Here is a 15,324-nt window from a genome sequence, read left to right on the forward strand (position 1 = left end):
TGGACTATAATATAATTATAAAGCAAGCGATTAAACATCCTGGATCGGAAGCTTAGGTGTGATAAGAGGAACCCTAGAAAAAGGAAACTTGGATTGGAATGAATTGGGTGAAATTGGATTGGATTTAAAAGCAGATGTCTTCACTTTTGTTGCCCAGAACATATGGTAATTTGTTTTGGAAGAGAGAACAGACCGGTTTCATTAATCAAACCTGGACAGGAGAGGTGAGAGGACGGGAGAACTACTAAACCAGTCTGATAAATGAAACCAAATATAAAGTAAACATACAGTATAAACAGTAATCTACACTGACCAGGCATAACATTATGACCACCTGCCTAATATTGTGTTGGTGCTCCGGTCCTGCACTGTGTATTCTGACCCCTTTCTATCAGAACCAGCATTAACTTCTTCAGCAATTTGAGCAACAGTAGCTCGTCTGTTGGATCGGACCACACAGGCCAGCCTTCGCTCCCCACGTGTGGCCGCCCATGACACTGTCTCCGGTTCACCACTGTTGGTGAACAGTTGGTGAACGGTTGGTGAACCACCACTTGTCCATTTTTCCTGCTTCTAACATCAACTTTGAGGAAAAACTTGCTGCCTAATATATCCCACCCACTAACAGGTGCCATGATGAGGAGGTCATCAGTCTAATTCACTTCACCGGTCACTGGTCATAATGTTATGGCTGATCAGTGTATTCGTTAACAGGAGTCTCAGTGGTTGTGTTTTCACTTGATTCTCTTAGTAACTTAACGAACTGCAAAAAATCAGGAATATAAAGAATTTATATGAAGAGAAAATATATGAGTTTTTTTTATATACCTCCCATGCTGAAGACCCGGGTTCAAGTCCCGCTTGGAGTGGTGGCGAATAGGACCCGGAGGGTTATAAAAGTATAAAAATAGCTAAATATGTATAAAAAGAAATAAATTACAAGTTAATTAGCAGCACTGTTTATAGAGAAATCTAGTGTGTGTGTGTGTGTGTGTGTGCGGAGTGTAACGTTCTGTTTGGTGATTACAGTCAACTGTCAGCCGAAGACCTTGATCGAGTTCCTGCCAATTCAACCAGCAACATCCTCAACCGTCTGCTAGTGACGTACGACTCCCGAATCCGCCCCAACTTCAAAGGTACCACCATCAGAACATTGTATTATTATTATTATTATTATTATCAATTACGATGATAACGTCTCAGTGGGAGATCTGCACAATGATATTTACGTTTCTGGGAAAATCCGGATCAGCCGGGAAAGGAAATCCGAGCTCTGTGTGGGTATGCAGATCTGACAAGTCCAAAGTAGAGTTATAGATGAGCTCATTAGGGCTGTAATTTGGGTTTAGGACAGAGCCAGGCTCACAGTGCGCAGGATAATTGGAAGCTCTGGAGTGGCACAAAGCAGCTGGTAGAATTCCAATGTTGTCCAGGAGCGTGGAAGATCAGCGAGACTCGTGCTGTTCATATCCACAGTCATGCAAGCATGAGAACATTCTTTATAAAGGTCAAATATATGGACAGGTTTCAGCTGAAATATTCAACACACACACACACACAATTATATCTGAATCTATCTGAAAAAATAACTGTGAGAAACGTTAGGCCTTATTCACACATGATGTGTATTGGTATGAATTCTAGAAATGCAGACTGTGTGTGTGTGCGTGTGTGTGTGTGCGTGTGTGTGTGCGTGTGTGTGTGTGTGTGTGCGCGTGTGTGTGCGTGTGTGTGTGTGCGTGCGTGTGCGTGTGTGTGTGCGTGTGTGTGTGCGTGTGTGTGTGCGTGTGTGTGTGCGTGTGTGTGTGTGTGTGCGTGTGTGTGCGTGCGCGCGTGTGCGTGTGTGTGCGTGCGTGTGTGTGCGTGTGTGTGCGTGTGTGTGTGCGTGTGTGTGCGTGTGTGTGCGTGTGTGTGTTTGCAAACCTTATAATGTGGGGACATTAACCTGAATACACACCAATAAGGTGGGGACCTGTGTGAATGTGGGGACCTAAAATCGAGTCCCCACAATATTAAGCGTGGCAACATGTTTATCTCATCGATATAAGCCACCCCACCAAAAATCTCGTTAGTCCCCATCATTGACATTTACCCGCAAAAAGTGTGCGAGTGTATCAGCTGGATTTGCTCAGAGTGTGTACACTCCCTCTATGGCCCCAGACTGTAAAAACAACCGAGCTTGCACACTTGATGACGTATACAGCAATGCTGAGCTCTGATTGGTTGAGCCAGAAGTAAACCCCGCCCCAGCCACAGAGCGCTGATTGGTTGCTATCTGTTTTGACCAATGGGAGTTCAGCTCAATCACTAGCCCTCTGAACCAATGAGGAAGTCTTTTGTTTTTGAGGCGGGTCTTTTGTTGTCACAGGTTTAGCTTGTTAAATAGCACAGCATCCAAAGTTTGTAAGGTAATATTTTCCATGAGATTAAATTAAATTAAAATCTAATATCACTAAAATACTTTAAATAAACTGTTACAGTATAATTACAGTAATATATTTTTAATTTATTGTATTAAGTTATGTTCCCAGTATAGCTAATGTTATTAAGCTACTAGTTAAATGCCCTCTGTCCCCATATAAGTCCATTTATTTTGCTAATGCTAGATTGTTTATGAAAATTCAATGTATGTTTCATAGAGATTCCTACAGAATTGGTGAAGTCCAGATACCTTTAATAAAGGTTAAAAAAGTGTTCTGAAAATGCGTCGGAGGAAAAGCCCAACAAATGATGCTATTTTTCACATCACCACCTGTTGTGATAAAGCAGGTCTTGATGTAAATTACATTAATTCAGTGAAAGGTGAGCAAACCAGATTAATGCATTTCGAATTTATCCGTGTTAAAATAGTCAGGTTAGTTCGCACGCTTTCTCATTCTTAAGGCAGAGGAGTGTTTACTTTAGTGGCCTTCACTAAAGGAGAGTTCGTGCTGGAATATAGAGGAGACCTGATCAGTTCTGAGGAAAGTCAAAGAAGACAACAAATTTACCACAACAAGCTAAAAGGATTCATGTTTGACTTCAAGTGGCATGGAAAATTCTGGACGTAAGTACACATATGTTTCCTATTCGTTCTGTTATTGTATATGGGTTTGAGGTGCAGATTTTTAAATGCCTTGAGAAAAGTTTTCACTTGCCACACTGCACAAAGAGATAGAGACAGTCTGAAAAGAAATATGTTCAATAAACTGGTGTTGGATAGAACTAAAAGAGTTTAGTACTGTGACTCGTTAATGTTTACATCATATATTTTATGTGCAAACACCATGTTTAAAAGACCGCTCGAAGTTTAGTCTTCACCTCGTTTTTAAAACATTTACTGGTAATACATGATTATTGTTTTTTCCCCAAGATTTTCTATTAACTTTGAACTGCTGCCTGGTTTTGTTGAGCTGCGCATCACTAACATTAAAAGTACAGACACGCACCTGGATTAGGCTCACATTACCTTTTATATCGAGTTGTTTTCAATTTTCAGGTGCTATTCCTTACACAGATCCTAATCTGTTTTACACAGGACCTGAATACTGTATTTTACAGTCATTTTTTGCTTAGTTTCTTTTCAATAAAATGTTCCTATACAGTATATGCGTGATTATGTCTGCCTGCAGTCACATAAGCACAGTTTAGAAGAATTGTTTTTACTTAATAGAGGAAAAAGGAAGCAAAATGTTACTATAATAGTTCTACTAGTAATAATAATAAAAAGAATAATAATAATTATTATTATTATAAGATTTTTTTGGTTTTTCAATTTTATTATATTTTTACTACACAATTAAAGTAGTTGTATAGTTGTGTTAAATGACTGTCTCCTGTTTGTTCAAATTCAGTATTGATGCTGCAAGGGATGATGGCACACTTGGAAGGCTGGTTAATGATGACCACATTAACCCCAACTGCAAAATGAAAAGAATCATTGTGGAAGGAAAGCCTCATTTGTGCCTTTTTGCTTTAAGAGACATACTACCTGGAGAGGAGGTTACGTATAATTACGGAGATGGAGATTATGCTTGGAGGATTGAGGTAAGAATGTTACTTTTTGTAGCAATGGTAGATAATTGGATGAGAAATAGTGAATGTATTTATATAGCATTTTCATATTGGATATTGAACACTGGGAAAAGAATAAACTGTTAATATGATTTTATGTTGGTTCCATAATGAGATTTATCTTGTACTGTCAGTGACAAATACATATACTATTTCATGCTGTTCAGCGTAGTATTAGTATATCACCATGCATAAATTATGGGCTTGGTAATAGCTTTTATGTCACTGTACTGTGTACATGTACTGTCAAGTCCCCACAATCTACAATGGACTCTACCAGTGTTTAAAAAGCACTGATTTCAGCTAGCAGATGAAGTAGTGCCCATCCCCCACTGGGTCCCCACATTGTGTTTATACATGAAACGTTACACAATGTCCCCACAATATGTGTACTCTAAAAATGTTAGATGTTTTTCTTAAAATGTCTTCTTTAATTGCAGTGTATTTGACTAAAAATACGTATACAACTTTACCCTGTTCGTATTAGTACTAGTTTGCCGATGGTTCTTTAATTTTTGGCTAATTAATGATGGTTATGTTTGTTTCAGGTGGCAAACAGTGGAACAGAAGTGGACACTGGTCATGTGGAATCAGCCAGCACCTCTGGAGATGATCCCCTTTACACCCAGCATTCCGAGAATAAGTCAGCTTTCAGTACAGAGGTATGAAACTGCCATTTTAATGCATTTTTTTATACAGTAACCGTCAAGTCCCCACAATCTACAATGGACTCTACCAGTGTTTAAAAAGCACTGATTTCAGCTAGCAGATGAAGTAGTGCCCATCCCCCACTGGGTCCCCACATTGTGTTTATACATGAAACGTTACACAATGTCCCCACAATATGTGTACTCTAAAAATGTTAGATGTTTTTCTTAAAATGTCTTCTTTAATTGCAGTGTATTTGACTAAAAATACGTATACAACTTTACCCTGTTCGTATTAGTACTAGTTTGCCGATGGTTCTTTAATTTTTGGCTAATTAATGATGGTTATGTTTGTTTCAGGTGGCAAACAGTGGAACAGAAGTGGACACTGGTCATGTGGAATCAGCCAGCACCTCTGGAGATGATCCCCTTTACACCCAGCATTCCGAGAATAAGTCAGCTTTCAGTACAGAGGTATGAAACTGCCATTTTAATGCATTTTTTTATACAGTAACCGTCAAGTCCCCACAATCTACAATGGACTCTACCAGTGTTTAAAAAGCACTGATTTCAGCTAGCAGATGAAGTAGTGCCCATCCCCCACTGGGTCCCCACATTGTGTTTAGACATGAAACGTTACACAATGTCCCCACAATATGTGTACTCTAAAAATGTTAGATGTTTTTCTTAAAATGTCTTCTTTAATTGGAGTGTATTTGACTAAAAATGTTTATTTACAACTTTACCCTGTTTGTATTAGTACTAGTTTGCCGATAGTTCTTTAATTTTTGGCTAATTAATGATGGTTATGTTTGTTTCAGGTGACAAACAGTGGAACAGAAGTGGACACTGGTCATGTGGAATCAGCCAGCACCTCTGGAGATGATCCCCTTTACACCCAGCATTCCGAGAATAAGTCAGCTTTCAGTACAGAGGTATGAAACTGCCATTTTAATGCATTTTTTTATACGGTAACCGTCAAGTCCCCACAATCTACAATGGACTCTACCAGTGTTTAAAAAGCACTGATTTCAGCTAGCAGATGAAGTAGTGCCCATCCCCCACTGGGTCCCCACATTGTGTTTATACATGAAACGTTACACAATGTCCCCACAATATGTGTACTCTAAAAATGTTAGATGTTTTTCTTAAAATGTCTTCTTTAATTGCAGTGTATTTGACTAAAAATACGTATACAACTTTACCCTGTTCGTATTAGTACTAGTTTGCCGATAGTTCTTTAATTTTTGGCTAATTAATGATGGTTATGTTTGTTTCAGGTGACAAACAGTGGAACAGAAGTGGACACTGGTCATGTGGAATCAGCCAGCACCTCTGGAGATGATCCCCTTTACACCCAGCATTCCGAGAATAAGTCAGCTTTCAGTACAGAGGTATGAAACTGCCATTTTAATGCATTTTTTTATACAGTAACCGTCAAGTCCCCACAATCTACAATGGACTCTACCAGTGTTTAAAAAGCACTGATTTCAGCTAGCAGATGAAGTAGTGCCCATCCCCCACTGGGTCCCCACATTGTGTTTATACATGAAACGTTACACAATGTCCCCACAATATGTGTACTCTAAAAATGTTAGATGTTTTTCTTAAAATGTCTTCTTTAATTGCAGTGTATTTGACTAAAAATACGTATACAACTTTACCCTGTTCGTATTAGTACTAGTTTGCCGATGGTTCTTTAATTTTTGGCTAATTAATGATGGTTATGTTTGTTTCAGGTGGCAAACAGTGGAACAGAAGTGGACACTGGTCATGTGGAATCAGCCAGCACCTCTGGAGATGATCCCCTTTACACCCAGCATTCCGAGAATAAGTCAGCTTTCAGTACAGAGGTATGAAACTGCCATTTTAATGCATTTTTTTATACAGTAACCGTCAAGTCCCCACAATCTACAATGGACTCTACCAGTGTTTAAAAAGCACTGATTTCAGCTAGCAGATGAAGTAGTGCCCATCCCCCACTGGGTCCCCACATTGTGTTTAGACATGAAACGTTACACAATGTCCCCACAATATGTGTACTCTAAAAATGTTAGATGTTTTTCTTAAAATGTCTTATTTAATTGGAGTGTATTTGACTAAAAATGTTTATTTACAACTTTACCCTGTTTGTATTAGTACTAGTTTGCCGATAGTTCTTTAATTTTTGGCTAATTAATGATGGTTATGTTTGTTTCAGGTGACAAACAGTGGAACAGAAGTGGACACTGGTCATGTGGAATCAGCCAGCACCTCTGGAGATGATCCCCTTTACACCCAGCATTCCGAGAATAAGTCAGCTTTCAGTACAGAGGTATGAAACTGCCATTTTAATGCATTTTTTTATACGGTAACCGTCAAGTCCCCACAATCTACAATGGACTCTACCAGTGTTTAAAAAGCACTGATTTCAGCTAGCAGATGAAGTAGTGCCCATCCCCCACTGGGTCCCCACATTGTGTTTATACATGAAACGTTACACAATGTCCCCACAATATGTGTACTCTAAAAATGTTAGATGTTTTTCTTAAAATGTCTTCTTTAATTGCAGTGTATTTGACTAAAAATACGTATACAACTTTACCCTGTTCGTATTAGTACTAGTTTGCCGATGGTTCTTTAATTTTTGGCTAATTAATGATGGTTATGTTTGTTTCAGGTGGCAAACAGTGGAACAGAAGTGGACACTGGTCATGTGGAATCAGCCAGCACCTCTGGAGATGATCCCCTTTACACCCAGCATTCCGAGAATAAGTCAGCTTTCAGTACAGAGGTATGAAACTGCCATTTTAATGCATTTTTTTATACAGTAACCGTCAAGTCCCCACAATCTACAATGGACTCTACCAGTGTTTAAAAAGCACTGATTTCAGCTAGCAGATGAAGTAGTGCCCATCCCCCACTGGGTCCCCACATTGTGTTTATACATGAAACGTTACACAATGTCCCCACAATATGTGTACTCTAAAAATGTTAGATGTTTTTCTTAAAATGTCTTCTTTAATTGCAGTGTATTTGACTAAAAATACGTATACAACTTTACCCTGTTCGTATTAGTACTAGTTTGCCGATGGTTCTTTAATTTTTGGCTAATTAATGATGGTTATGTTTGTTTCAGGTGACAAACAGTGGAACAGAAGTGGACACTGGTCATGTGGAATCAGCCAGCACCTCTGGAGATGATCCCCTTTACACCCAGCATTCCGAGAATAAGTCAGCTTTCAGTACAGAGGTATGAAACTGCCATTTTAATGCATTTTTTTATACAGTAACCGTCAAGTCCCCACAATCTACAATGGACTCTACCAGTGTTTAAAAAGCACTGATTTCAGCTAGCAGATGAAGTAGTGCCCATCCCCCACTGGGTCCCCACATTGTGTTTAGACATGAAACGTTACACAATGTCCCCACAATATGTGTACTCTAAAAATGTTACATGTTTTTCTTAAAATGTCTTATTTAATTGGAGTGTATTTGCCTAAAAATACGTATACACCAAATCCACAGAAGACAGTTGCTTTGTCATCATTTTTTTGTAGCATCTTTGTTTAGGAAAATATTTTGCACACATTTATGCTTTCTAGCCACTTATCATGGTCTAATTTTAGGCTGAATTTTTGGTTTCAGGTAAAAAAATGGGTAATGGATGAAAAAAGTCATAATCCAGAATCTGGAGATAATCAGCAGCAGGCATCTGCACTCCTAAATCAGGCAAGAAGATACCTTTGTTTTTTTAGCTATACATGTCAAAATGTCATCCAAGGGCAAATAATTTTTTACACCAATTTCACATTACTATTTTATAAACCTGAAATCCTTTGAGATCTTATTACATTTTATTCTTTTTATTTCATTATATATTTTTGAACTTTTTAAGCAGGTAGCAGATGAAATGTTTGCTGGTGACCAATACTGTATACTGTATACTGTGGATACAAGCACTCCTCAGGTACAATAAATTGTAACGTCTTAATATAAAATAACTAAAGTCTGCAGCAGTCTTTTAATTAATGTTCAAATTTAAGTTTATATTGTTTTTTTATAGCTTCATGAGGTAAGCAGCCATGATGCCTGTTCCATCAGTAGTTTGGAAAACAGTGAAGATGACTATGTCCCTGAGTCTTCATATAGTAGCTCAGATACAAGTGCCTGCAGTCATACAATTTCATGTACTAAAAAGAAAGCTGAAACTAAAAAAAATCTTTCACTCAGTCCTACTACTGGTCTGTCCAGTGCTATAGCTGACAGTGAAGCTGAAGTTGGGCAGTCAAGCTCGGTTTTGGTCAGAGGAATTTCAAAGACATCTAAAAAACCAAGAGTGTATGACAAGAAACAGTACTGTTTGTTTTGCAGCAAACCACTATCAAAAATGGCAAGACATTTAGAGCAGGTTCATAGCACAGAGTCAGAAGTTGCGAAAGCTTTGAGTTTTCCAAAAGGTTCAAAAGAAAGGAAAAACTTGCTAGATCACTTAAGGAATAGAGGGAATTTTGCTCATAATGCAGAGGTTGTACAGTCTGGAAAAGGTGATCTTGTACCTTGTAAGAAGCCGAGAAAAGATTGTGACTCCAAAACCTTTGTGCACTGCTCCAACTGTCAAGGACTCTTTGCTAGGAAGTATCTTTGGTGTCATATGAAACGATGTGAGCTGAGTAAAAATGTTAAATCCCATCCCAAACCAGGAAAGAACAGGGTGCTCTCACAAAATGCTTACATGGGACCTGCACCTCCTGGAACTAGTGCTGGCCTGTGGAAACTGTTAAGTAATATGACCTATGACAGTGTGCTGCTTGCTATTAATTCGGACTTCTATATCAGAAGATTGGGGGAGTGTTTTTACAACAGAGTAGGCTCAGATATCAGCAAGCATGAATATATTCGACAGAAAATGAGGGAAGTTGGAAGATTACTAATTACAGCGAGGGAAGTTACACCCTTGCGTAAAATGGAGGATTTTATTGACCCAGCTAACTTTATGTATGTCATAACAGCTGTTCGAAAATCCAGTGGTTATGATGAAGAAAAGTGCACATTTCAACGACCATCCCTCGCATTAAAGCTTGGTCATAGTTTACAGAAGATTGCTTCTTTGGTTTCATTTCAAGCAATGATGGATCGAGACAGTGAAAGAGCAGAAAAAGCACGCAACTTTTCAGAAATGTATATGGCAAGATGGAGCGAGCTGATATCATCACATGCACTCCGGACTCAGAGAGAAGTTAAGTGGAATGCTCCACTTGTTCTTCCTTTTACTGAGGATGTGAAAATGTTACATTTGTTTCTTGACCAAAAGCAAGAAGAGTACTTTCAGAGTTTATCCAAAGATGCTTCCACCAAGAATTGGTCACAGCTTGCTAAGATTGCTCTGGCTCAGACTATCCTCTTTAATCGGAGAAGAGAGGGTGAGGTCTCAAAAATGCCATTAAAGGCATTTATCAGCAGAAATGCAGATGACTTGCATGAGGATATTGCTCTTGCACTTTCTGAGCTTGAAAAGAAACTCTGCAATCATTTTACCCGAATTGAAATTCGTGGAAAGAGAGGACGAAAGGTTCCGGTTCTTTTAACACCTGTAATGCAAAAAAATATGGAGCTTCTTGTAGAGAAAAGAGAAAATTGTGGTATTCCATCCGAAAACATTTACATGTTTGCACGTCCCGCAGCATTGTCTCATTTTAGGGGATCAGATTGCCTTAGAGAATTTGCAACAGAATGTGGAGCAAGGAATCCAAAGGCACTTTCTTCGACTAAGCTGCGTAAACACATAGCAACATTGTCCAATGTTCTGAACCTCAATAATACAGAATTGGACCAGCTAGCTGACTTTTTAGGGCATGATGTGCGAGTACACAGGGAATATTACAGACTTCCAGAAGGCACTCTACAGCTGGCCAAGATCAGCAAAATTTTGATGGCATTAGAGACAGGAAGACTTGGGGAGTTCACTGGAAAGAACCTAGATGACATTGACATTGATCCAAATGGTATGTTGACTGGAGATCATGTAATAATTGTAGGCACATGGAAATATAAAAGATTAAAAAATGGATATACTGTATATGTCTCAAGTCATTTTATTGGTGTTTTAATAGAGGCAGTATTTGTTCAGAGTTCAGATTTCTCAAGGGATTTATCAGGAACAGAGAATGAATCAGATGATGGTGAGCTTTCCCAATATACAGTCTATAGCAGTGATAGATCATTTTTTACCCTCACTTGATTTCAGACTCTCCCTTATCCGTTTGGCAAGCTAGTTGAAAAGATATTTTGGAACGTGCATCCATCCATTAGGCAGTACTTTCTAATAGATATATTTTATTATTATTATTAATATTATTATTATTGTTGTTGTTTTTGTTACTACTAATAATATTATTATTGTGTGTCCTTTAGAAAGTGTCAGAAAAAAGAATGCTTTTAATTTGTGTTTAAGTAGATCTTGGAGCAGACCTACACTTAGAACCATCCCCAAAGCAAGCCCATGAAACCTCAGCTGACCAAGCAGCTGAACCAACCAGTTCCACATCAGTTCCCAAAGGTATTATCTGATAAACAAACATGATTTTATGAAATTTCTTTTATGAAAGTTAAAGACATGTTTTGACTAACATTGTCCTGTATTTACTCAGGTGTTAAAGTGATAAAGAAAAAGAAATGGGAGACAAGTGAAGTGAAAGCAGTTGAAAAGCATCTGGACAGGTTCATCAAAACTTGCACAGTGCCAGGAAAAAAAGACTGTGAAGCTTGTATAAAAGCTGAACCTGTTGCACTGAAAGATAGAGATTGGTTATCTGTTAAGTTCTTTGTAAAGAACAGAATCACTGCTCTTAAGAGGAAGATGTAACCCAGAAATATTCTCTATAGTTTCATTCAGTTATGTTTGCACAGAAATTGGCAGTTTTTGTTTTTGCTATTTTCTTGTTATTGATAAAATGATTCTGCCATAACTGTATTCGATACAGTATTTTTTTTATTTGAACAGAATTACTGATATTAAGAGAAAGATGTAACCTAGGAATATTCTGCATAGGTAAATTCAGTTATATTTGCACAGATTTTGGTAGTTTTGTTTTTGCTTTTTTATTGATAAAATGATGCTGCCATAATTGTATTCCATCCTGTATTATATTTTATTTTGGTACAGTATATTTCATATGCAAATGGAAAATTTGAGTTAGTTTCAAAGCAATTAATAAGTAAAGCTTTCAAAATATTGAAAAAATAAAGCCATTTGACTAAATCAGCTCTCTTATCTTGTAAATTACAATGGCAAATTAATCGTTTGTAAAATTGTGTCCCCAGATTATTCGCAAGTACCTACATTATAAGGAATACCAGAAAAATAGTGTGTGTGTGTCTGCTGGTCCACACAAGCTTGGTTTACCAGAAATTGTCCCCAGATTGTGGTAAAATGTCAGATTGCTTTATAAAGGTTTTTTCTTTAATTTGAAGTGACAGGTGTGTTTACAACTTTAATTAATACATGAATATGTATTTCAATTTTTCCTAAAGTCTTTAGAAATATGGGTCCCCACATTGCAGGATCCAGCATGTAGTCCCCAAAATAGACTTAGACAAGGATGTGTGTGTGTGTGTGTGTGTGTGCAGGTATTCCAGTAGAGGATAAAGTGAACATTTTCATCAACAGCTTTGGCTCAATACAAGAAACCACAATGGTAAATAAACTGTTTAAAACTTATTCTGTGCCTTAAAAAAATATGTTTATCTATTTATCATTTTCTTATGATTCCATCTATTCACCCAACCATCCAGCTGTTCATCCATTCACCCAACCATCCAGCTGTTCATCCATTCATCTGTTCATCCATACATCCATTCACCCAACCATCCAGCTGTTCATCCATCCATCGATCCTTCCATCCATAAATTCCATCCATCCATCCATCCATCCATTCACCCAACCATCCAGCTGTTCATCCATCCATTCACACAAACATCCATCTGTTCATCCATCCATTCATTCACCCATCCAGCTGTTCATCCATCCATCTATTCACCCAACCATCCAGCTGTTCATCCATCCATCTATTCACCCAACCATCTAGCTGTTCATCCATCCATCTATTCACCCAACCATCCAGCTGTTCATCCATTCACCCAACCATCCAGCTGTTCATCCATTCACCCAACCATCCAGCTGTTCATCCATTCACCCAACCATCCAGCTGTTCATCCATTCCTCTGTTCATCCATCCATCTATTCACCCAACCATCCAGCTGTTCATCCATTCATCTGTTCATCCATCCATACATTCACCCAACCATCTAGCTGTTCATCCATCCATCTATTCACCCAACCATCCAGCTGTTCATCCATTCACCCAACCATCCAGCTGTTCATCCATTCACCCAACCATCCAGCTGTTCATCCATTCACCCAACCATCCAGCTGTTCATCCATTCATCTGTTCATCGATCCATCCATTCACCCAACCAACCAGCTGTTCATCCATCCATTGATCCATCCATCCATAAATTCCATCCATCCATCTATCCATCCATCCATCCATTCACCCAACCATCCAGCTGTTCATCCACCCATTCATTCACCCAACCATCCATCCATCCATCCATCCATCATTCATCCATTCATTTTTCTAAACATATATTTATTAATTGATCCATTTATTTATTCACCCATTTACCTATATGTCCATCCATCCATCAACTGTGTTTTTCAGTAATTAATTAATTAATTAATTCATTCATTCATTCTTCTATTTATTTATATACTAATTTACCCATCTATCCATCCGTCCATCCCTCATCCATTTATCCATGTATTTTTCAGCAATGATGTAATTAATTGATTAATTCATTATTTGTTCATTCATTTTCCTAAACATGTATTTATCAATTTATTCATTTATTTATTCACCTATTTTTTATCTATCTATCCATCCATCCACACATCCATATCCATGTATCTTCCAGTAATGACTTTCATTCATTCATTCATTCATTCATTCATTCATTCATTCATTCATTCATTCATTCATTCATTCTTTCATTTTCCTAAATATATATTCATCAATTAAAACATTTATTTATTCACCCTTTTTATCTACTCATCCATCCATCCATCCATTTACCAATTGATCACTTCATTCATTCATTCATTCATTCATTCATTCATTCATTCATTCATTCATTCATTTATCCATTCATTTGTTTATCTACTTATACTTTATCCATTTATCAATGCATTCATTATTTTATCTTTTTATTTGTTATTTGTTAATTTTTTCCCCCCAACCCCCTATTTGTTTATCCATCCATCCATGCATTCATTTATTCATCTATTAATTAATTGATTAATATATTTATCCTTCCATCCCAACACTTGGTCACATTATTTGCTCCATTACTCAGGGTCTATGTTTAGAAAAAAATGAATGATTTTTTCTCTCCCTCTTAATTTGCGTCTGTTTCATCCAGGATTACCGCCTGAACATTTTCCTGAGGCAGCGCTGGAACGACCCGAGGCTACGCTTGCCGACGGACTTCAAGTCGGACGCTCTGACGGTGGACCCTAAAATGTTCCAGTGCCTGTGGAAGCCTGATCTGTTCTTCGCCAACGAGAAGAACGCCAACTTCCACGACGTGACTCAGGAGAACATCCTGCTGTTCATCTTCCGCAATGGCGACGTTCTCATTAGCATGAGGTAACTCTCCTTTCGCTTCTTTTTATTGGCTCCTGGATTGGAGCACCTGCATAAATTAGGGCGTGTCCTGTACAAACCCGACGCGTAACGATTACAAAGATTCATCAGCTTTGGATGTCGTGCGGCGGTTACACGACTCAGACGCTGCATTCCTTCATGCATCATTCTGATAAATACGCGCCATTAAGCCTGCGAAGAAGAGACTTCCTTCGGCAACACGGAGAAGAAGATTCACTCGATTAGCGTATATTAAACACGGCTTTATTAGGTTACGACGTAGCGCTTGTAATAAAATGCAGTTTACTGGGGATTTAATTGTCCTTAATCCTGATGAATGCTGCTGAGAACTAACCAGAAAACAAAACAAACAAACAAACAAACAAAAATCCTGTTCTTGAGTTTATTATTAAAGCTTGTGCATTAACAACTGAGATTACGACATAAACCCGATGATTTTATGTAGTGTAATGTGAGTAAATATAATTAGGCTGTGTCGGTTGTTCATCACCGGTGCTCCGAGCTCGGGTTTATTGATCATGCGCTAATTGATTAGATGAAACCAAAGAAAAGCTTTGCTTATCGAGTATTAACACACAACAACACACAGTAAAGCTGTGAGGGATTTCTTGTTGCATGCGCAAGCTAGCATCACTGATAACTCTCTCTCTCTCTCTCTCTCTCTCTCTGTCACGGTGTAGGTTTTCTTTTTTTTTCTGAGAGAGAGAGAAACATGCCTGGATATAGGGTTTAATTCCCTGCGCTATAGCGCAAGCTGAAAAAAAGGCACTTCATTGTAGAGCAGATGAAGGAGAAGAAGAGGAAGAGGATCGTGGGTTTGTGCTTGTCATGTGTGATAGCCGTAGGCCAGGCGCTTCCCCTCCCCTCCACCCCTCTTTCTCTCTCTTTTTCTCTCTTTCTCTCATTCTGTCTCGGCCCCC

General features: G+C 38.3%; 1 protein-coding gene and 1 long non-coding RNA gene across 5 annotated transcripts in view; both read left to right on the plus strand.

Moving 5' to 3' along the window:
- The window catches only part of glrba (glycine receptor, beta a), a 48,640-nt gene that overhangs the window by 15,337 nt on the left and 17,979 nt on the right, over window positions 1-15,324 (plus strand). For all 4 annotated transcript variants that reach the window (XM_058385062.1, XM_058385060.1, XM_058385058.1 and 1 more), the window contains exons 3-5: window positions 1,030-1,136; window positions 12,309-12,376; window positions 14,160-14,386. In XM_058385062.1, the coding sequence (XP_058241045.1) occupies window positions 1,030-1,136; window positions 12,309-12,376; window positions 14,160-14,386 (402 nt within the window). The remainder of the gene's footprint in view (window positions 1-1,029; window positions 1,137-12,308; window positions 12,377-14,159; window positions 14,387-15,324) is intronic.
- On the plus strand, window positions 8,575-11,366 carry LOC131349409 (uncharacterized). Its single transcript, XR_009204070.1, has 3 exons — window positions 8,575-8,649; window positions 11,137-11,238; window positions 11,330-11,366. It is a non-coding gene; the product is annotated as an uncharacterized LOC131349409 (long non-coding RNA).

Source organism: Hemibagrus wyckioides, linkage group LG29 (assembly GCF_019097595.1).
Source record: "Hemibagrus wyckioides isolate EC202008001 linkage group LG29, SWU_Hwy_1.0, whole genome shotgun sequence".
NCBI classification, from domain to species: Eukaryota; Metazoa; Chordata; class Actinopteri; order Siluriformes; family Bagridae; genus Hemibagrus; species Hemibagrus wyckioides.